Source organism: Galleria mellonella, unplaced genomic scaffold (genome assembly GCF_026898425.1).
Source record: "Galleria mellonella isolate WM207_F2 unplaced genomic scaffold, CSIRO_AGI_GalMel_v1 utg78, whole genome shotgun sequence".
In the NCBI taxonomy this organism is placed as follows: domain Eukaryota; kingdom Metazoa; phylum Arthropoda; class Insecta; order Lepidoptera; family Pyralidae; genus Galleria; species Galleria mellonella.
Window position 1 is genome coordinate 1,859,667 of NW_026442151.1, and position 22,883 is coordinate 1,882,549.

At 32.7% G+C, this 22,883-nt stretch overlaps 1 protein-coding gene across 10 annotated transcripts in view; it reads left to right on the forward strand.

The window, feature by feature from the left end:
- LOC113517563 (serine/threonine-protein kinase tousled-like 2) overlaps positions 1–22,883 on the forward strand; it is a 60,820-nt gene that overhangs the window by 32,983 nt on the left and 4,954 nt on the right. For 3 of the 10 annotated variants that reach the window (XM_052901629.1, XM_052901632.1, XM_052901627.1), the window contains 9 exons: positions 11,889–11,979; positions 13,647–13,799; positions 14,860–15,023; positions 16,085–16,174; positions 17,208–17,348; positions 17,921–18,126; positions 18,505–18,757; positions 19,371–19,522; positions 20,988–21,131. In XM_052901629.1, coding sequence (XP_052757589.1) covers positions 11,889–11,979; positions 13,647–13,799; positions 14,860–15,023; positions 16,085–16,174; positions 17,208–17,348; positions 17,921–18,126; positions 18,505–18,757; positions 19,371–19,522; positions 20,988–21,131 — 1,394 coding nt within the window. The other 7 variants (XM_052901626.1, XM_026902268.3, XM_052901631.1 and 4 more) reach the window with 6 other exon arrangements.

Consider the following 22,883-nt stretch of genomic DNA (forward strand, 5'->3'; position numbering starts at 1 on the left):
TACTGCTAATTTCGGACCAATAATATTAGTCTTAAGTACCTGACGTACTCGTATTTGCCTATTTTACATTAGGTAGGTACACGTGTTAAAACAATGAATAATTTATCCATATATTGTGTATGATGAGTCGGTATTCTGTTAAATTTTATTGTTTCGATCAATAAGTAGTTTCGGAACTTGAGAGGGATGACTGTGAAACAGTGATTTCGTCATTCGACGACAAGATGGCGGGCGTATATAAATAGTCTGCCCGCAAATGCACGTTTGTGACTTATCGACCTACAAACAGATTAGTGCTCTCTCTGTCAGAAGTTCCGAGCCTTATCGAATCGACTTGCTTAGTTCTTCGTGCGTTTATGATGTTACTTTTGTAGGCGCTCAGTATTATAATAATGTAGTATATATGTAGGGCAGGTATAGAGCCTAAACTATAAATTAAAAACAGTATTGAAATAGTCTGTGATTTCATTTCAATTTTAATACAAGAATCTTTTAATGATAAATATATGAATAATAGCTGCCTAATCAGTTGATTAGGAGAGTGATAGAGGGGTTCATATAATTTCGTTTTACATTGAGCTCCTTGATCACGTGTTTGCAGGTGAGCGCGCGGGAGAATCTTGTAGAAACACATCGAGCCCCCGAATGCAAGATGGTGAGTTAAATATGCGCCTTTTTGTGTAAACTATAAGGACTTATATCGTTGTTCTCCCTTCATTTCATGGTTTCAAAATCTCTATGATTATAAATATAACAGTGCAGCAACTGCTCGCCAAACTAGGATAGTCTTTGTTATGAGAAAACAAACAATTAATATCTACCGGTCTGATACTCAGACTCGAGTCACTTTTAGAAATTTTCGTTTCCTAAATTTGTCGGTCGAATTTAAAGAATATATTTTTCTGTGTGGAGTATCGAATCTTAAAGCTAATTTACACAAAGAATGTTCATACCATTGCGTTGTAGAAGTCGTCGGTATTCATATTTTCTCAAAAATGCTTGAAGATTCAAGGGTACTTATGTTGTACTATGTAAGTAGTACTTCAATTAGTTTTGACCTTGAAATTGATATAACTAATTTGTAGGAAAATAATCTGGTAGAAATAGTAAATAAAAAATAAGTCCGGAGACGAATAAATCATTTGAGTTGAAATTATCATAAATGTTTATTTTTTTTAAATATACAAATATATATAATCTAAAAAAATAAACATTTGTTTTATAAAAACATAATTTACTCATTGATATTCGACAACCATGGTTGTAGATTTGTTAACATTTCGCTATTGTCGTAAAAAAGCTATTAAAATATTTAAACCGTATTAAGTATTTGTGTGGCTTAAAAAGACGTATTAATCGTCGGTAACTAGTGTATAATGATATTAATATAGTATATATTTGAAGATGAAACTTGACTGGACTTCTGTAATATAATTATATAACCATCAACAGCAACCAAACATCACGCATTCATATATTAATTTAGCCTTCACCATTCTAGTTCCTACACACAAATCGCGATTGTGTAGATCTACACTAGTGTGTGACGAACTATTGCATGATGGCATACGTTAATAATAGACTTTATTGTGGAGTGTCATGCCACGTTTACAACGCCAGTCACCTTGATATCGATTAGGCTTTCGTCGACAAACATATAAGGGAGTATTGATTTTCTTGAAAAGTGTGGGTGGCATTAGGGTTTTATTCTATTAATATGTATTCGAAATGTTAAATGATTTTATATACGTATTTTTATTATCTTAAAATCGTTATTTCTGAACAGGCCATAGATTATATATACATAGTATCCTCCACTTACATTTATAATCGTCGAATACTTCAACAACGCAATGTTTCGTTGTAGCTACTGCTAAAGCGCGTAATATAAACAATACTATAAATAGATGTTTTACAATACTAGTTTATAGTAAGTTCGTTTTATTTAGACGACACGTCACGTAAAGCAGTTTCGTTTTAAAAAAATTAAATAACGTTTATCACATTGTCAATGTAATATATTTTATATTTTGTTCAGAGAGGGACTGGAACTGAAAATTTTCGCCAATAACAAACAAAAAATAGAGAAGTGGATTGTGAACATCTACTTACTTGTTAGTCACTTATTATTTTTGGTGGCCCAACCTATCTTCATGCAATTTGGTATACATCACCATCATATCAGCTTTTAACTGTCCACTGCTGAACATAAGCCTCTCCCTAGGGGGTTATGCCAGTAGTCGATGTAGTAGTAGCAGTAGATGCCACGCTTGGCAGGCAGATTGGCGACCGCAGTTAGGCTTTGGAGATATTTTAAGAGGCACGCTGCTGCCCATTCCTCACCGTCGCATAGTCACCTCTTACGTCACCCACGGGAAAGGAAGGGGTGGCCTATTCTATGCCGGGACGACTAAGGACGGGATATTTAGGAATGAAAAACAAATAGATGACTTTTTGTCTCAGTCTGACAATACACACTGCCACTCAGACAAAGTTGCGGGATAAAATATATTATATAATATATACCTTACTAATAAACAGTCGGTTGCTTTTCTGTTGATATCTGGGACTTATTGATACACCTTGAAGGAAAAATATAAAATTGATTCACAAATGATTTATTTGATAACACACTGAAACTGTTCCTTTGGGATACTAAAATATAATAAAATATATTTATAATATATTTTAAGGAACAAGTTTATTCTATCAGAGGAGGCTTTGTACAATAGTAGTTTGCTTGGGTACCTCTGTCCCATTCGTGTTTCTACCATGAAGTAGTTGTGTTTGCATAGCTGTTTGAGTTTGAAGAGTGGGATATGGCAGTGAGATTACAGTGTACAGAGGCATAACACCTTAGTCATCAAGAATGGTAATGCATGAGGGGTATCATGGGCAACACAGTATACTCGTGTTATGTCCATGATACTTACTGGTACCATTTTCCATCAAGTGGGCCGTCAGCATGTTTGCCATTCTGAGTTCTATAAAAAATAAAATGTACATTGGCTATGCTACACTTATAGAATGAAAACTATTAAATAACTTCTATGTAATGTTTTATAATTCTGTGATCAGATAAATAAAATGAAACGTTCTATTCATCTTTCACATTAATAATTTTCCTTAATTGATGAAGAGATGTATCTATAAAGGGATAAATAAAACTCTCACACTGATGAAATTTTTTTTTGGATATTTATAAATAAAAAAAAATGCGTTTAAATGCTATAAATAACATCCTACTAATATTAAGGATGTGGAAGTTTGTGAAAATGTTTGTATGTTTGTCACTCAATCACGCTTAAACGGCTGGATAGATTTGAATGAAGTTTGGGTAGAATATATTCTAATTTAAGACAGAGTAATACCAACAATCTTTATTCTTTATGTTTTGATATAACTATATTAAAAACTGTTTATCAATTTTTATCAAAAATATAATATTTATTCTTAGATTTTAGTTCAAACTAAATACAATAATAGTAAACAATAAAAATATTGACAGTGACAGTTTGATGTTACAAGTAAGTGAAATTTCTTTCTTGCAGTAGCAATCGCTGCACAAACAGTTCACTAGGGATTGCTAATTATCAAGAACATAAATATTTAAGGGTATTACATACTTACGTACGTACGCCATTACTTCCTAATCATTAAATGGGTTAATGCACTTTTCTTCAACAAATAAAAAATTGCCATTTGAGACGTAATGGTAAAAGATACTTACTAAATCGCTTTGTAAAGCAGCGAAAACCAGTGGTGGATTTACCAGCAAATTGCGTAGGTTGGAGACCAAGGCGGAAAATTTTAGGGGTGACAAATGTGGTTCCAAAAGTTACAATTTCATTGGCAAAAAATGTAATTAACAAGATTGTGAACTTTAGTAGCAAATCGTAGAAGTCAATAGGGGGCTGAAGAATTTAAAAAGCCTACTAGCAGGAAATGCATAAATCCACCACTGGCGAGAACAATAAACATTGTGTAATTATCACCGTTGTTATCGTAACTGATGCCTGTAATAGGAAATCACCACAGCCTTTCTTTAGGAACTAGTGAACGTGTATGTGTGAATGTGTTTAGGAAAATCACACAAGTAAGGGCAGTAGGTGTAGGCATCTTGCGATCACAGACTAAGTCTCTATATAACTTTTAACGTTTATAATCAGTCTTGACATATGTCAAGCCTAATTTGTAGACATAGTTTTAGACCTAATTAGTAGATACAAGCTGTTATCTCAAAATTCACTCAACTGATTTCGATAAACCGTAGGTATACTAGCTTTTAACATGGGCTAGAACTTGTTTTAAAATTTTATTGGTATTGATATCCATTTTCTCATGATGACGTAATTCACCGACAGACATGAATTTCTACACTTACGATTTTATTATAAAAACAAAAAAAAAATAGATAAAGATAATTTAGTACTGAGGCGATGAGGAGGTAGTTATTTGGTTATATTTTCATTGTTTAAAAATGTTTTCATTTTTTTGGATATTTGATCTCGATTCTCTCTCCGTCTCTCTCTCTCTCTCTCTCTCTCTCTATGAAATCTATTGAATTACTTGGAAAATTGTGGAGTACTTTGTTAAAAATATGCTTGAAGCAGAATGAAATATTAAATACGTGACCTACATACAAGGCTGTTATAATGTTTATTTATAAACTGCTAAAGTACCGAATTTTCGTAATTATCAAATACTGTTTGACATATTTGTAAATATTTGATATAATTACAGTGTTTTAATATTGTGGAGGATAAATTCACAAATAATTTTGACGAAGTGTTGCAGGTATCAGTTCTCTTTAGTTTAAGTTGAATTGTATCTGTTAACGAGACTTAATGTAAAATTAGAGGAATGATTTGAACGTGTAATATGTAGTAAGTATTATTGATTAATTGGTGAATTGTTCTTGCAAAATATACTTATTATTTATTATTATATTTTAATAATAATTGTTTAATGAAGAAAATCATACTGTCAATATTAATTTCATAACTATTCTTGTAGATTTAATTGTGGAATTTTGACCTAGATGTGCTATATTTTAAAACGGTAGGCTTGGACTCGATTTGGTAGATGGTGGATATAGTGATATGGTACAGCAAAGTGTGCCAGTTAGTTTTGATGTCCCTCCCGTACCTTGCGAGCGATCCGCCTACCGGCCGCTCGGCCACGGGGTCAGCGACACTGTTCTCGCGCGCCCCGCGGCCATCGAGTGCGACTTTTGTTACGAAGGCACTTCAAACTAAATCAAAGCAACTAGCACTAGGTAGTTCTGTTTTAATTTTATATATGTATTTCCTAATGAAAGAACTATTTATTTATTGTGCATTCTGTAGTAATTTCGAGTCATATGTATTTCTTTCTCTAAATTGAATGTTTGTTGTAGCTATGTAATCGTATGTATAACCAACTATGTATATTACTAAATGATTTGTAGGAATACGTGGATTTGCATTATTTAAAACTATGGAATTTGAAATGCGTGGGTGAGGTAAAGTGATAATGTTATTATTAGGTAAACTACTAATATTGATACGAAGTAGTGTGGTATTAGTACTTGCTTATCAAGATTCATTAAGCTAGTATTTATAAATAAAATTTAACTGCCCTGTTCCTATCTACCAGGTTGTTCTATTTACTATGATCAATAAAATTGTTTTACAAATAAAACCAATCAATATTGACAAAATTATATGTGACTAACACCGGATTTCGATTAATTATCAAAATCGGTCAAAAAATAATGAAGTAGTTTGATAGGTCAATAGACACACGTTTTTGAAGTCAGTTGAAGATGACGAAAAAATGTTGTCTACCTAATTAATTCACTTTAATTTTTTTTCAAGTCTTGTTTTAATTTTATACCTAGCAGTATCTAGGAAGTTATATAAGTTACTACCTACCTAGCTTTGACAACTTCCCCTCTCCTACTTATTTATTTAATATTATTTATTATTTATAATAGCTAAGTTATGTAGTTGTAATCTCAAGGACAATAAGGATTGTAAAAATAATTCCAAATATTTCGTCGTATTAATGAACTCAATACTTGGTTTTTAACTATATACACATTTGAACGTGTTTTTACTCTTTGAAAACAAAAAAAGAAATATGTATGTAATTTAAAAATATAAACATCTTAAAATGTCTACAATATTAAACTACCACTAGTTGGCATTCAGAATACTAAGCATTGCTTTAGAAAACATTATGTAGTAAACTCGTTCCTTCGTTAGTAGATATACATTTGTACCTAGTGTAGCCAGAGCTAAAGGTACATAGATTAGGCGCAGAGCTGGAAGAGTCATATCTCGTACAACAAGCATACTTAATTTGCACTGAGAGAAAGAGAAGTAGGCACAGCGCACTGTTCAGTCAGTCGGTTTGCACATTCGACGCGAAGGGAAATTATAACATGGCGCACACGGCCTCGCCCCGCCTCGGCTACAATGTGCCGTCAAACCTCATTCCACCGCTTAGCCGCCCGGTTCCGCAGTTATTTTTACACAGCCCGACCTTTCGCACCGGTCGTCACCGCACTCCAGCATAACTAAATTTATCTGCGCACGTAGCACTCACATTAACAATCGACCATAGGTTTTCACAATATTAACACATTCGTTGATGGTCCGCTTCGATGCTTGATATTCATATTTCGTCGTAAATATACTCGTTAGCTAGCGTTGAAATTACGTGATGATGATAGCATACGAAACGTCCACTCGCGCCAGTCGCCACGGAGGCAATGAACGCGTTGAACGCGGGGCCGGGGCGAAACGGCGCGACAACCGGAGGCGGCGACGGCGGCGCGGCGGGCGGCTCGTCAGCTGAGCGTCACGCCGCGACATTGCAAGGTCCGTCCGTACTGCTTCGCCTGACCCAGTGCGCAGCCCGTACCGCTTCACCGAGAATCGTCCCATAAAAAGGCATAGTGGATTATAACGTAATGAAAATTTAAATGATAAAATTAAAAGTATTAATGATTTGATAACCAAACTTCAGTAAAATGTCCAGATAAGAATGCCGGTTAGGGTGGCCTGCGGCGGCAACCGACGACACGTCATATTATGAATGGAGCGCTGCGCATGCTCGCGACGCTCGTCGTCAGCCAAGTTTATATTTCATTTTAGTGGTGCCATTAAATTTTAATTCTTCACTATAATCTTTATTAAGTATCGGTATAAAGGGTACTAAATAAGTATAAGATGGTACGAATGATTGATTGACGATTGAAATACTACTACTACTACGTAATGTTATAGATATTACGATAAATTTAACTTGATTTGTTTAAACAACTTGGGCGATTCGGATAATTTCATAACTAATATATGCGGATAAGATGTCTTGGGAAAATACGGGTCAAGCGACAGAAATCATCTGATTTGGCTTTGAAGATAATAAATAAATATTACAGCGTACCACTACATATTAGTTAAAAAAATAACACATAATTTGTAGAAAAGCCTTCACGTGAGATATATTATCTTATCAGTAAATCAACTTCATAAATTGAAATCATCCATGTTGGACATACTTTGCTTATATGGCGTTGTTATCGTTAATAATATTACGAATCAAGAAAGAATAAAAAATATGTTTGACTATTTTACATCATTGGATTCCTTTTGTCTTAACTTTTATTTTATGATCACCACCAAAAGTTTAGATAATATTTTATATGGTATAACTATTATTTTAGTCAATATGTTATCATGATAATGTGAGCAATTCCGATGTAAACCATCCGTCCGTCCATCTGTCCGTCTGTCAAGACCCTTTTTTTAGGAACGCGTGAAGGTATCGAGAAGGTATACTCGGGTCTGCAATGTCTTAAAGCAGTGAAAAAATCTATATTCTAAATCGTAATCAAGAGATACGCTCGATTATGTTCAATTTATATCGCATATTTTGACATTCGCAAAGGGAATCAAGAGCTATTAATGTACTTTCCGTTGACCTTGAATCATGAAATTTGGCAATAAGCAATGTTTATGTAGCACAAGTAAAGGAAAAAATCCGAAAACCGTAAATTTATAGTTTTTTCACAAAAAGAAAGATTATAAATTTGATTGTGGAACTTTCGTTGCGCAAGTCCGACTCGCACTTGACTGGTCTTTTTTATATTCTATATATTTTCTGTATTTTTTAATGGGTGAAGACGAAATAGTAACCCTGTCTACGCTTTCGCTGACGGGCCACCAATGAAAGGTGATAGATGAAGATGAAAGCAGGTCAGTTGGCCTATCGTAACGAATTTATCAATACTTAATTACAATGGTTTCCAGGGTAAACTGCGTGAAGGTCGACCTGCTAGGAGGGTATATTGCTAGCAATAGGGGTGTTAAACCCTATTACTAATTAAACTTTCCCTCTAAAATCGATAGTGTAACAAATTTTAAGAAAATATTGATGTTACAAGTTTAGAATAAAGTCATAATTCCTTATTGGGCTTGCACATTTGCGGTTAAAGTTGCGTTGAACCCCACCTTTTTCGTACCTCTCACCCTTTACACCCTTCGTACTAGAAAATTGGGTTAAACAGCACGCGGCTGAACGCCGTACCGGAAGAGGGGATTTTAGGGTCCGCAGAACTGCGCTTCCACAATGAATGCGGGACAGAGATGTGACTGAGTATTGATTGTCTTTCAACATTGAGACGCAGTTCCTGCGGCGCAGTAATGCATACGCCCCTGATACTACGTTGAAATTGAACTAAAAGCTTTTTTGATGCTTTACAACTATATATTTTGTTGGTTCTACGCGTGTCCTATACCTGTCTATTCATATAACACTACGCTATATACTACATAAATCACATTACATTGCCTGTAGATATTTATTTCTTTATAGTAAATTTAAATTTTATAAATTATTTTGGACAGACTAATGAAAAAATATCTTCTTATGTTGGGTATATAAAAATGGTGTTGAATCTCTCATTAAACACAATTTTGACAAAACAGTTGAATCAAAATTAATTGTAAGAATTTAGCCAGTAATTGTTAATATTACTATAGAGACAGATTTTAAAATATGCAAAGAAGTGATGGATACAGCCTCTCTTTATACTCAAATGTTTTTGTTAGATTTATACTTACTTTATACACAAAATATAATCTTTGTAATTTTGTATCCGTATAGATAGAGCTGAAGCTATGCACGATAATTGTTACAATGAATAAAAATTATCTAGATTTTCTTGGCGAGGCAATATTCTCTGATAATGTTCACGATAAAATATTCAACTCGACAATAAATGTTACCTTGTATGCTTGTTTATTGTAGCTTATAAGTAAATTAGTATCTACATAAATAATAAGTAGCTATCGTGTATTGCCAACGCGCTAACTTTCCATTCGCCTGATGCTAGGTAGACACGCTAAAAATAGACTCGACAATAAACACAGCGCAGGCCAATCATTGGTCGATTTGTAAATTGAAGCCGATTACAATTTCTAAACATTTTGCTCATTGTTGCATATTATATGATCCTAAATTAGAAATCTTTATGTACACTTATTAATAGATTTCGTTTATTTATTATATCGAATTTGCTTACAACGATAGATTCTATTATTTATACTTGAAAAATAATACGTCCGTTTAGCCTTCAGCAATGGGTGAAACTTGTGTGTTTATTAACTTAGTCTGTATCGCATGTCCGTCCCTTATTTTCCTTATCGTTTTAATCCAATCGAAATGCGTTTCGCTCGCTAGCGACTTTTGTTGTCAGCTTAATACAGGAGGTGGCACTATGAACAGGAGAGGAGGGGGCAAGAGGCACCGAAGGGAGTACATGCAGAGCGGCAACGTTCCGGCGTTAATGCTAATATGCCCAGGCCAGCTTATGTCTCTTTCTGCATTCGTGTTGGCTAGTGCACCAAATATTTCAATATATATTAATGATCTATAATGATTATTACTTATGTTTGTGTCCGTGACACCTCTTTTTGAATAATCATATACAAATATAAAATTTGGCCAATTTAATAAAAGCTATGCATTTTATAACACTAGATAGAAAAAATCTAAGGTCGTTTTTCTAATTTTTATCATAAATAATAAATGGTGTAACTTTTTCTTTCTTACGTATTGGTATAAATAAGTGGTCAGTAAAAGGGGGCACACAATTTTTTTTTAAGAAACCCTTTTGCCTTTTTGTTACATCATCAAGAACTACTTATTTATGTCCACAAATCATAATAATCAAAAAAAGATTTCTTTGTCATCATATCCTATTTACCATTATCATAAATTCTTATGTAATCAATTATAGACTCATTTATTGTGAATTCAAATTAAGTAGGTATATTATCGTGATCATAGTACAATGTTACATTTAAATATTTTAAGTGCTCCAAAGATTATATATATACATATATATTCAAAATAATGTAAAAAAATAGAATTTGTGAAAAGGGAATCAAACGTTCCGTCTTGTATGTTCTCAACAGGGTCATTTACAGTTTTACCAAATTACTAAGGAGTGTTCCCTATTATCATTCTTATCTGTATTATTCCTAGCACATACTTCTATAACCAGCATTGTAAGATTTTGCGAAGTTGAGATTTCAAACGGCCATAGTTACTTCTTCCAATTTGTTCAAGCTCAAAAGATATGTGCTCGGAAGTGTAATGCCATTATGTTACCATTAGAATATTTTTTGTACCTATTTTTATTAAAAAAGTAATACCTACATATAATTATTAAAATTGTATGTCACTTCCATTTTTTTTATGTAATAGCCATTAATTTTTATATTTTGATTTCACCTTATAACTACAAATTTTTTCGTTAGAAATTTTTCCCATCCATTCTGTCAATTCGTCTAGTTTAGCTACAATTACTTATATTTTTAATAGGTATATTAACGCCGAACGAATAGGCGATTACTAAAATATATAAATCGTGTTAGCCATATTTTTCACCTTTGCACACAAGTTTATCGCGTACGGTGCTTGGATAGGTATGCACACAAGTAGACATATCTATGTTTATGTTGGTACATCGCGGCACAAACGCCTACGTAACACGTCCAGTAAGCAGTTTGTTGTGGGGCACGAGCGCCGATATCACGTACCTACTCGTTCGCCGCGGTCGGTCGGTGGCAGAGGCACTGAGGCACGCCACCCGCCACCCGCCACTGCCACCTCATTGCGGGAATAATCGGTCAAGTTGCTGGATTTGTTCGTACCAAATTGTTTAGTTTCTAAAATTCTAAATTCTCTTTAATTCATTACGCTATACAACTAATGAGACTAAATTAACCAAATTATGACTTATTGCATAATTTCTTGGAATTTATTTGCTGCAAAATTCCAATTGACTAACAAGCACGATGGCAATAGAGGGCTGTTGACCTGTCTGCCGCTATGCGTACTGTGAATGTATTGTCATTCTCAGTGGCGAGGCTGTATTTACCAAATCAGTTTGATATTTTTATATGGTATTTATATAGCGGCTTTCTAATTATCAATAAGCATTTTATTATTTTTCACTAGTTTTACATCGCTTGTTTTCGGCCTTGTATCCTTGTAAAATGGCGCCTCGCCCGTCGTCGTTATTATTATTACATTCGGAGCAAACTTCGTGACGATCTCCACGCCCCCCTCTCAGCCTTCTCCCCTTCCAGTAGGTACACCGCGCCCCGCGGATGCGTATCCGATTGTCGCGGTTGGCGTTTACAACTTGTCAAACTAGTTAGGTTATTTATATGAAATGAAAATAATGAAGTAGTTAACATGGCCTTTTTTTATTTCACGTAATTTGTAAGTATAGGTGATAATAAAAGTGTTAAATATTTGATAACATTTTAAGTAAAGTGGAAATTAAGTGATCGAGTCATATGTAAAGACGCCATCTTTCTTTACAGATGTCAGCTGGGTCACAAATTCAGATGGCACCACAAACGACTGTCAACACGGGGCAACCACTGCACAGTCAGGACTCCAATATGAGCACAGGTAAATTGTGATTTAGTGATAAAAGTGCGAGTTATTAGTGGAACTTGTGATCAGTGTAAAGTGTTTGTTACAAGCCGGTCTCGTCATCAGAGCTGACGTTTATTTACAAATTTTGACGGCTGACCGAACGTCTGTGAAATAGATATCAATATATCAAACTAGTATTTGTGACGTCATTTTGTCGTGTATAATGCCGGATCGGAACTGTGAAAGTGTCGTCTTTCTTCCCGTACAAGACTATTTTGTGCCAAAATGCATGACTACAAAAGTGGAGTTAACGTAAATCACATCGGCCTACTGGGCTCCTTATCAAAAAGTGAGTCGATGATCATAATTGTTTTAATAGAACAGTTTGTTTTGCTTATATTATCTTTGTTTCATTTACATAATATGCAAATTTTGTGACATAAATCTATAAGAAGGGACGATGTGTAATAATTTGTATCTAGTTGATAAGACTCTCATATTGCAGAACAGCGAAATGCCTACTGATAAGCCTATAAAAATAACACATTCATTACATTAAATATTGTGTAGTTTGTTTGCTTTTGGCTCAATCTGAGGGAACTTTAATAGACAATCTGATTTATAAAGTGGATATCCATAAGTGCCTTAAAACAGGTGATAGATCATAATCTTACTATGAAAGTACCACAAAATTTTGTTATGTGTGTGAGAATGAATGTGAACAAATTTAAAATTATCTATCTCTAGTGTATTTTTTAAATTGTAGTATAAGAAGCCTTAATTTCATTGTAAATTGTAATTATATTATTATTCTCTTAATAGTAAAACAAAAATATCCCATTTTTTTCCCAGAAGTAATAATTGTTTTTACATGAAAAATTGAGGCATTGAGGCAATTCTTAACCTAATATTTTAATTTAATAATTTTGCTACATTACCAATTTATGGATCATCATAATACTAAATTTATAATAATTTTGATTTAAATATATTAGAAATTTAGTTCATATTTTTCCTTAAAATCAAGATTTTGCTGCGATATCAAATTTAAATCTAAGTATTTATATTTATAACTTACAAATACTTATAAAGTACTTATTATCTATCAAAAATTTTCTATACACTGTGGAGACTATTAAGTATTCAGCGACAAAGGTGTTAAATAAGCATACAATGTAACTGACATATTTTGTATGTTTGTTGTATGGTTGTGTAAAACAAATATGGTTATTGTAAATGCATAACTATATAAATTAAGTTTTTAAAATTTTATTGTTATTTATTGTCCAATGATATGTCAGTGTACATAAAAGGATTTATTTTATGTCTATCTCTATAACATATTTTATCATATTTTTAATTAATTTCAAGAATACCTTTTTATTAGTGTAAAAAATTTGGACATAATAACTCAGTCTTCAAATGCAAATGTGTGTATCATCAACAAAAACTCATGAAGTCATTTCTATTAAAACTTATTGTAAATGCGCAAAGTTATTTAACTCTTTTTATTAAATAAAATAAAATTTATGATATTATATGATGATCAACGATATTTAGTATAGATGTAGACCATATTTTAGATGAACACACATTTTATCTTATTTTATACAGCTAAACTTATGATTTTTACATATGTTATAGCTAGTAAATGAACTTTGCATTTCTCTATTTGAGCTTTATAGTTATTGATATTTCAGGGTCATCGCATAGTGATAAAGAAGTTGATGCATTGACTCCTGAAAAGTCTGCTGCAATGCGAGGCTCGACTGCAGCCCCAGGCGCTGCTCTTGTACCACCAAGTGGTGCAACACCTACTATAGCTATGCCAGAAAGAAAAAGGAAACGAAAAGGTGAGCATTATTCAGTAGTTTTGAAGTATTAATTGATGGAATAAATATATTTGAACAAACATACTGTTAAAAACAAATTCATGCTTTGTATGAACAAGTGTAATTGTCACTTACTGTAGCCATAGTAAAATAGATTACTGTTAAATTTTTCTGCTACCAAACAGCAGTGCATGCATTATTGTATTCTGGTATGAAGGTTAAGTCACTGCTTTCATAGTAATACAAGAGCTACAACACATTTGTTTTAAGGAGTGGTGGTAATACATTTGAGATTCTGACATCCATGTCTTCCACCTTGTGTTGTTCTTGCCTTTAGTGATAGTTGCCACTAACCATATGAAATAATGCCACAAGGTCCCTGCATAGAATGATCTACACCCTTTCTTTGCTCTGGGTGTCGTAAGAGGTAACCAAGGGAACTTAATGGTCGAGAGATAGGTAGCAGTGTCCCTCTTAAAATATCAATAAAATAAAAATCAATAACACCAATGCCTAATTAAGGTTACCATAATTATTTGTGAGATGTGTCTTATTCCTGTTCCCGTTGCAAAGCTGCTGTATTTACATGGCAGTGTTTCAGTTGAAAGAAAAGGCTATGGCAATGAAATTACAGGGTATGGAGGCATAATCATAGTCTTCCAGAATGGCAAAACATGGATGTGTCATGTGTTTACAAAGTATTCTAGGACCTCCAGATTTTTTTTATGGATGATAATGGAATGGTAGTATCGCCTGCGTTATTGGTAAACGCTGGTGGGGCACCCGTTTGAGTAATTGGTGAGGATGAAAGCAGATCATTTATAGCTTATCGTGACGAATTCCAGTAGAATTAACTATGGTCGTTTCCTGTGTGGGAGTCGACCTGGTAGAGTGTATTGTAAAAATGGGCCAGTTAGACCCCATTACTAACAATCTCTTTTCCCCCGGATCTCGAAAGTTCATGTCATGACTGTTACATGCGATGGTTACCATTTTCCATTAGTTAGACTGTTAGTCCATTTGGCATTCCAAATTGTATATAAGCAATTTGGTTTTGAACAAATATATCATAATGTTCCAGGAGAAGAGGGCGTCGGCGGAGGTGGGGGCGGTGGCGGCGGCAAGCAGAGGCATAATTCTTCAGATAAAAACATTCGGGAATATTTCTCGAAACATCCCTCATCCAGTCCTGTGCGGCATACTGGCGCCAAGTCACCGTCACCACAGGGCGCTAATTATCCTATGGTAAATATTAGTGTATTTTAAAATATGAGATATTGTAACAAAATTGTTGTATGTTCTCTTTATGATAACTTCCTCTTGAAATACCTGATTTCAAAAACTACTTAAAATTATCATGACCAAAATGTTTACAATTCACAATAATTGCATAATGTATCTGAATTTTACTTGGGTTACCTTACCTTGTTTCTTCTGTTATATACTAGGCACACAATAATAGAACATTTAAAGGTAGAAATTTTAAGCCATTGTGTTTTTGTAACATATATACATTTTTTTACTATATTATAAAGATATTTAAAACCATTTGTGAAAGTATTAAATAATTATTATTGGTATGTTCAATAAAATATGTAAATTGGATATATGTATTATCCAACTTTGTATTCGAATTTGAGGTATTTATTGTGTGTTTTACACTATATGATGTTTGGGATCTGCATAGATGAAATATTCTCTTCTGCTGAAACTCCCAGACTTACGTGAAATATACAGTTTAAGAGTATTCATATCAAAGTGTGGTATTACCTGTCAAATTTCAAACAAAAAGTTTTTATGTAATTATGAATTGTTATTTAAAAAGTGCTCTGATAACTTTAAAGAAAATTATGCATATCCACTTTTTAAAAATTTCACTATTAATATTTTTTGGGTCACTAATAAAGTTTTAATACATGGAATATTATCTCTGTTCCATTCTATTCTTTGATCTGGTATTTCGAGATTGCTTTTTATCAAATTGAATACTAAAATATTCTAAACTTCATTTTTAAACTAATCTGAGTAAAGTGTGTTTTAAAAAACGTTCAATAATTTTGTTAGATTTCAATCATTTGTTAATACTTCATCAATGTCAACATTAATGCTAAACTGCTAATAACAGATGTTTAATTTTCTTTTTTCAATCTTATTAAAAGAACACTATGGCTAAACTCTAATGAATCCAGAGTTTTGCTTGAATTCATTTAATGAATTGACATATTATCTATTTGTAAATGCTTAGAAATGTCTTTGTTTTATATTGTAATGGGAAGTTCTACAGAATGTATAATGTATTTGTGTAGTACCCACCGTCACCTTCGTCGTTACTGTCCACGGGAGCAGATTTTTTACGTTCTGCTTCTCAACAGCGACCCCATACATCTGTTAAACAGGTAGATATTTACACTAACAAATATATTGACAATTTTTTTTCTTGCTTGGTCATTAAATTGATGTTTTTATTTATACATTTTTTAAATTATAATTTCAAAATTTTCAAATCAATATTACTAAGACAGTAGCATAAATTTAATAATTAAATGTGGTATAAAAAATAATTCCGAAAATTATCATCAGTATTTAATATACAAACATCGTAATATCATATTCATGGAATGCTAAATTGTAATTTGACTTGTATATTATTCAATCCACACTAACTTTTAAATATGAAAAAAGTTTGTATGTATATTTGTGTTACCCTATGTCGCTTGAACGGTTTAATCAATCATTGTGAAATTTGGCATGCAGGTAGTATTATGAGAAAAATTATATAGACTACTGTTTAAGACTATACAATTTGTTGGTTATGGGAGCAATTGTGCAAGATTGTCCTCATGTGGTCATGACCATCAGTGATAAAGAAACGAGACAAAAAAATATAATAATATTTATTAAATCCAAAAATACATGTTTCAATTTTACATTTGTTCCCAAAACTTCACACTAGGATTCCCTGTGTCGTGAAGTCTTGGGCCCTCTTCTTATTACAAAACTTAATTAAATATAATGTGATGGTTTTTTAGTTAGATCAATATTTATGTATAATATCTCAACTGATGGCTTTAGATTTTAGAATTGGCTTTAGTGTAAAATTTTGTCACTATAATGTTTTAAAATGTAATTTGTGGTAAAAATGTATATCTATGATGAGATTTTACTTGCATTTTGTGTGTTGTTGATTATCTCATGGAAGGATAACTCAATATCATAATATCATTTGTCATATTTGGTCAATCTTATTTGAATTTAGGTCTTGTTAGTTTTGATGTTTATTACTTATAATATAGTAAATTAATACTAGTTAAAAGAACATTAGTTGCTGTTGCGTTGTGAAAAATTCAAAATATAATATTGAATGTTAAAAAAAGATTTTTTCATAACTATTGATTTCAGTAATTCAAATTGTTATCTGTTTGGTTATAGGTTCAAACAGAACTGACATGTCAGAGGATACAAGAGTTAGAAACTCAAGCATCATCTGTTTTAGAAATAAGAAATAATAGAATAGAAGAATTAACAAGAAGTAATGAAGAACTGAAGCATCAAGTTCAGGCACAGAGCAAGGTAAGATTTTAAAAATAAATGATATATTAGCTCTAGGTTCAGAATCCTTTTTCAAATTTGTCATCCAAGTTACCTTTAATATAAATGTACCTTTTTTAGTTATTTTTCTTAAATGAATTTACGTTTTGATTTAAAAATATAAAAAATTATAAGTGTAATTTCAAAACGCTTACCTTTTTTTTATGTTATACTGTTAGGATATTTCTGGTTTTGACAGACCTTTTTTAGTAATCCAGTATTTTCTATTTCCTTTTTTTTTGGTTGTAGAAAATATATTCTATTACTTAGAAAAAAATATGACCCTATAGATAAAATGTAAATATGTTAATGGTTGTAATGATGACCCAAATTTAATGGTCAGAAACATTTCTCGACTGTTATTGTTGTGGGGAATGTGATACTCAACATGGTCATATTTCACTAAGCATATTTGTATTCAACAAAGCGAGCTTACCACAGTCACTCAAACTATAAATAGTGATAATTTCTTTCTGAAGTATGGTACCATTATGCTATAATTTATAAATATGTATACTAAAAAGGTTTATTGTAAATCGATCATATTATTTCAGGTTATAGAGCAACACAAATCACACATAAATAAGTGTATAGAAGTTGTAAAGAAGTTGTTGAATGAGAAAAGTACTATAGAAAAGAAGGAAGCACGGCAGCGGTGTATGCAGAACCGGCTAAGGCTTGGCCAGTTCGTCACGCAGCGTGTCGGAGCCACCTTCCAGGAGAATTGGACTGATGGATATGCATTTCAAGAACTCACAAGGTATTATATAACTATTCTTATTAATAAACAATAAATACATTTGTGAACACAATATTGATTTACATTAATGTGTTCTTACGGTATATCCATGCTGATACGATGTTTGAACCCTTTAAGAAAAGAGCATGTACTAACCTAAAAGGTAGATTTAGGTATATACTTATATAGATATATAATTTATATGTTCTTTTCTTAAAGGTTCCTTGTGTTAATTGTTAATCAATTGTTTTGTTTTCTGAATAATACATAGGTACATATGCATATTATGGGCGATTTATTCCTAAGAAAATTGTATAGAATATTGTATTACTTATTGAAATTATGTAACTATAATTTAATGCATATGGATTTGCATCAAGTAATTTAAAACTCGATCAGGCGGCAAGAGGAGATAACCGCTGAAAAAGAAGAGATCGACCGCCAAAAGAAGTTACTGTTCAAGAAGCGGCCGTCTAACAGCGAGGGCGGAGGCGGGCGCGGCAAGCGGACGTCGAGCGCGTCCGCCTCCGCACCCACCACACCGCAGCCACCGCCTTTACACAACGGCACAGACGCTCCTACCTTCCTCAAACCTGACCCCCTGCCTAGTATGACATGGCAGGAGTATTACGAAGCAGACGAGATACTAAAGGTTGGCTTTGCTTTTGTAATTCCCTCCCCATCGTCTGTAACATCTTTCACAGTGTATTGTTGGAAGCTCATGGTGTTATATGTCCTGTAGGCGATTGTTACTAATTGGCCTCAGATGGACCGTCAATTTGTCTTTTTCACTTGCATAAAACAAAAATTCTTTGCATTTTTACAATGATAACTTTGTGGCACCAAAATGTCGTCCCCCTCCAGCCCTAATCTTTCGCAGAATAGATATTTTTGAATAGTTTTTCGTTGTTTAATGTATCGACGCTAACATTTGTGTACAAAGGTCCCAAAACGTCAATCTTTCTATAGCATGCCCTATATGATCTGGTAGGAGTATTATATAATCGGTGAGATTTTGGAAAATATTTCGAAAGCAAATTACTTTCGGCCATTACTAGTCTTCAGTTTTAGTTTGGATTTCCTTTAACGTCATACGGGAAACACGTCATATTTCAAATAATCCGGTATTGTCATTTCGCACATCATAACATTACTATTACAATGAACAGGAAAACTTGTTTCTAAAAATTGTGATAATAGTGTTATAAAATGTATCGTTATACATTTGGAAATATTTTAGAATTCCTCCATGCTTTTTGTTACAGTTACGACAAAGTGCATTAAAAAAGGAAGACGCGGATTTGCAGCTAGAGATGGAAAAGTTAGAACGGGAAAGAAATCTTCACATTCGAGAATTAAAACGGATACATAATGAGGATCAGAGTCGGTTTTCACAACATCCTGTGCTCTCTGATCGGTAAGTTATTGTTTACAATATTATTTAATTATAAATACATTCATTTAAATTAGAACAGTTCATACTTTTTTTTAATCTTGCAACAAAAACAAACTATTTATTGTTGTCTATATTGTCATAGACTTGCAAATACCTAAGTAAAAAGCGAAGAGCAGTAGGCTGTTTATTTCTGTGAAATCACATACAGGTTTCAATTCCACTAGTATTCTCAACAGCCTCGCCTGTAAAGTATTAAATGAATGTATTAATCAATACAAATTTATTACCAATCGCATTTGGAAGAACAAAACGTCAGATATTGTTATCATCATTGTGACAGTGAAAATGTTTCTGTCAATTGTCTCTTGTCTATGAGGACAATCTCACTTAACGTCAGAGCGTCGTGGTTCATGAAGAGAAACAAAACTAGACCATAAAAAAACAACTGTACTTCGTTGTTTCACAGCAGAAAAACTTAACAGACCTATATAGGTCGGTTATGTTTTTATGTACTTAATAATAACAAATTGAAATGTTAACCGTGCTATAAAATTTTTATTAAATTACCACTGAAATTAGGGTATTTGATAGTAAATAAAAACTTGATCAATAAATCAAAACTCATTTAAAACAATCACTCAAAAATTTGATTTGGAATATTGACATAAAATGCAGATGTTTTTAAAAGGTCAAAATTAAATGGTAATCCCTTTTGCGTAATGGTATGATACCTGTGATTCTCAATGATCTACTAATTAATAGATGAAGATAGCTCCCTTTGCAAACCATGACGAAGTCATTATGACTATGATGGTTTCCAGGAGGATCACATACTGGTCGAATTGACGGGATACATTCCTATTTTTTAGGATATATTTATTTATTATTGACTAGCGGCCCATCCCAGCGTCGCACGGGTGGACATTATTACATTTTAAAAATAATGCACACGAAATAAAAATGCAGTAACTTCTGTTTTCTCAACATTTCCCTTCCCTGCTCTGCTCCTATTGATCGTAGCGTGATGAAAAGTATACTATAACCTGCCCAGGAGTATAAAGAATAATTATACCAAGTTTCGTGAAAATCCGTCGAGGAGTTTTAGTTTCTATAACGAACATACAGACAGACAGACAAGAATTTAACTGATTGCATTTTTGGCATCAGTATTGATCACTAATCACCCTGATAGTTGTTTTGGAAATATATTTCATGTACAGAATTGACCTCTACAGATTTATTATAAGTATAGATATAATTGATGTTTTTGTTTGCTCAATGCATCACCATTTACTCTCTTTCTCTGTCCGACATAACAGTTGATTGGTAGAGAATACTATCAGGCAACCTGTATACATTTTTAAAGTGTGCAAAAGTATAAATAATTAAATAATTGAATAGGTAGTCAACAATTTTCTCTAAATTGCTGATTATGTCAAACTTCTGTATTAACAGTTTTATTAAAATAATAATAATATCTACTCAGGTATCTGTTACTGATGCTGCTTGGGAAAGGTGGATTTAGTGAGGTGCACAAGGCGTTTGACTTGCGCGAGCAACGTTACACCGCCTGTAAAGTGCACCAGTTGAACAAAGACTGGAAAGAAGACAAGAAAGCCAACTATATCAAGTGAGTCCGTACGACGACACATTATATTAAGTGTAATGTAGTTGTTTAGTATTAAATATAAAAAGTATAGCAGCAGCATAAAGTATAGGCATAAAGTTATCTGTAAAGTAGAAGATGAGTATCTCATTCCTAATTACTAGAAACTATGGCCAGGAGTCTATAATGGTACTTTACAAAACATTGTTCTTTACACCTTTAGTCACCATTTACGATGACATCCTTGGTATGAAAAGAAGTGGTGAAATAATAAATTATGTTCTTGCTCTATCACTATAAATATGGATTACTTCTTCTACTAATAATTATCTAAGGCGCCCTTTGTTACCCAGAATTTGTAACCGATTTGTACCTATTTATAACCGAGTTTTTTCATTTTCTTGCAAGTTCATAATTTGATATTAAAGAAAAAGCTAAAACACTAAAATGAAAACTAACTAAAATAGAAGTATACATATAAATTATGTTTGACGTTTTTAAGAATAAAAGGGCAAGACTGATGTAAACTGTTTTTACATAAGCTATTTAAGTTAGTTGCTTTTACTTTTCATGTCTTCTGAACAATAAAATGAGGTATAATAAATTTTGAATAATCATTATATGAATTTGAAAGATTGAGAGATTTGGGTTTACCCATAATTTGATATGGGGATTCATAGGTCACAGTAAAGTGTTTCTTGTCGATAATAGAGTTACCATTGTTTGTATGTAATAAGTATTATTTATATTTGATATATGATTTGCATTTAATTTAATCATTTATGTGCATTGCGTGTCATGTTAATTTTCTGTCTTTGTTTGCTAGAATGTTAAATTGTTTGTTCAATTTGTTTTATCTTATCACATTTCTTTTACGATTAATTACCGATGTTTAAGCGACAAAAGTGTTCACATTATGAATGGAAAGATATGATTTTTGTTTAAATTATCTAAACATGATAATATGCATATCGAATAGGTCAGTAAAGGCATTTTGTTAACTGTATATTGAACGTAATGATTGACTTTCCCATAACTATTTATTACTTATTTACTTATTGGAAAATCAACTGTGCAATTGTTTAAAAAATTGCTTTCTTTCGTATTTAAGATTTAAAAAAGCTAACACTGATTCTCTTAATGGAATGTGATATGAAAAAAAAAACACAATTTCAAAGACAATTTTAAAGTCACTAGAATAGCTAATAAAATTAATTTTGGAACAATTAGGAATATTTTATCAAACAAGCTGGCGGTTCATGTGATGGAAAGTGGTAAACGTCGCCTATAGGCATAAACAAGACCATTTAGTACAAGGTTAGCGCAAAACAGTGCAGTATCTTTGCCTAAAAAGGATTTCATGTCTATACAGAGCTTTAGTTACCTACTATATTAGGTGTTTATTTTTATTATGTATGTTATGTATGGGTGACCTTGTACATTGTTAATACGCAGCCTGCAGCCACTGATACGCATTGTAATGTATTTATATCTATCTACTCAAGTTTCGACTTGGTAAACAACATGTAAACAAGTTAGTCACATGAGTAGACTGGCTAATATTTGTGATATTTATAGCATCGATATATAAGAAAAAAAAACATGATTCTTGTTACTGTACAATAATTACACTTATGACTGGGTCAAATTTGTGTTCTCTAAAAATAAATAGCTTTATTGTTGTTTATTAATTATCTCTCTCTCTCTCTCTCTCTCTCTCTCTCGGCCTTGCTTTATCATATTACCTTTGGGGTAGGCTTCCGTTGTTCTCTATTT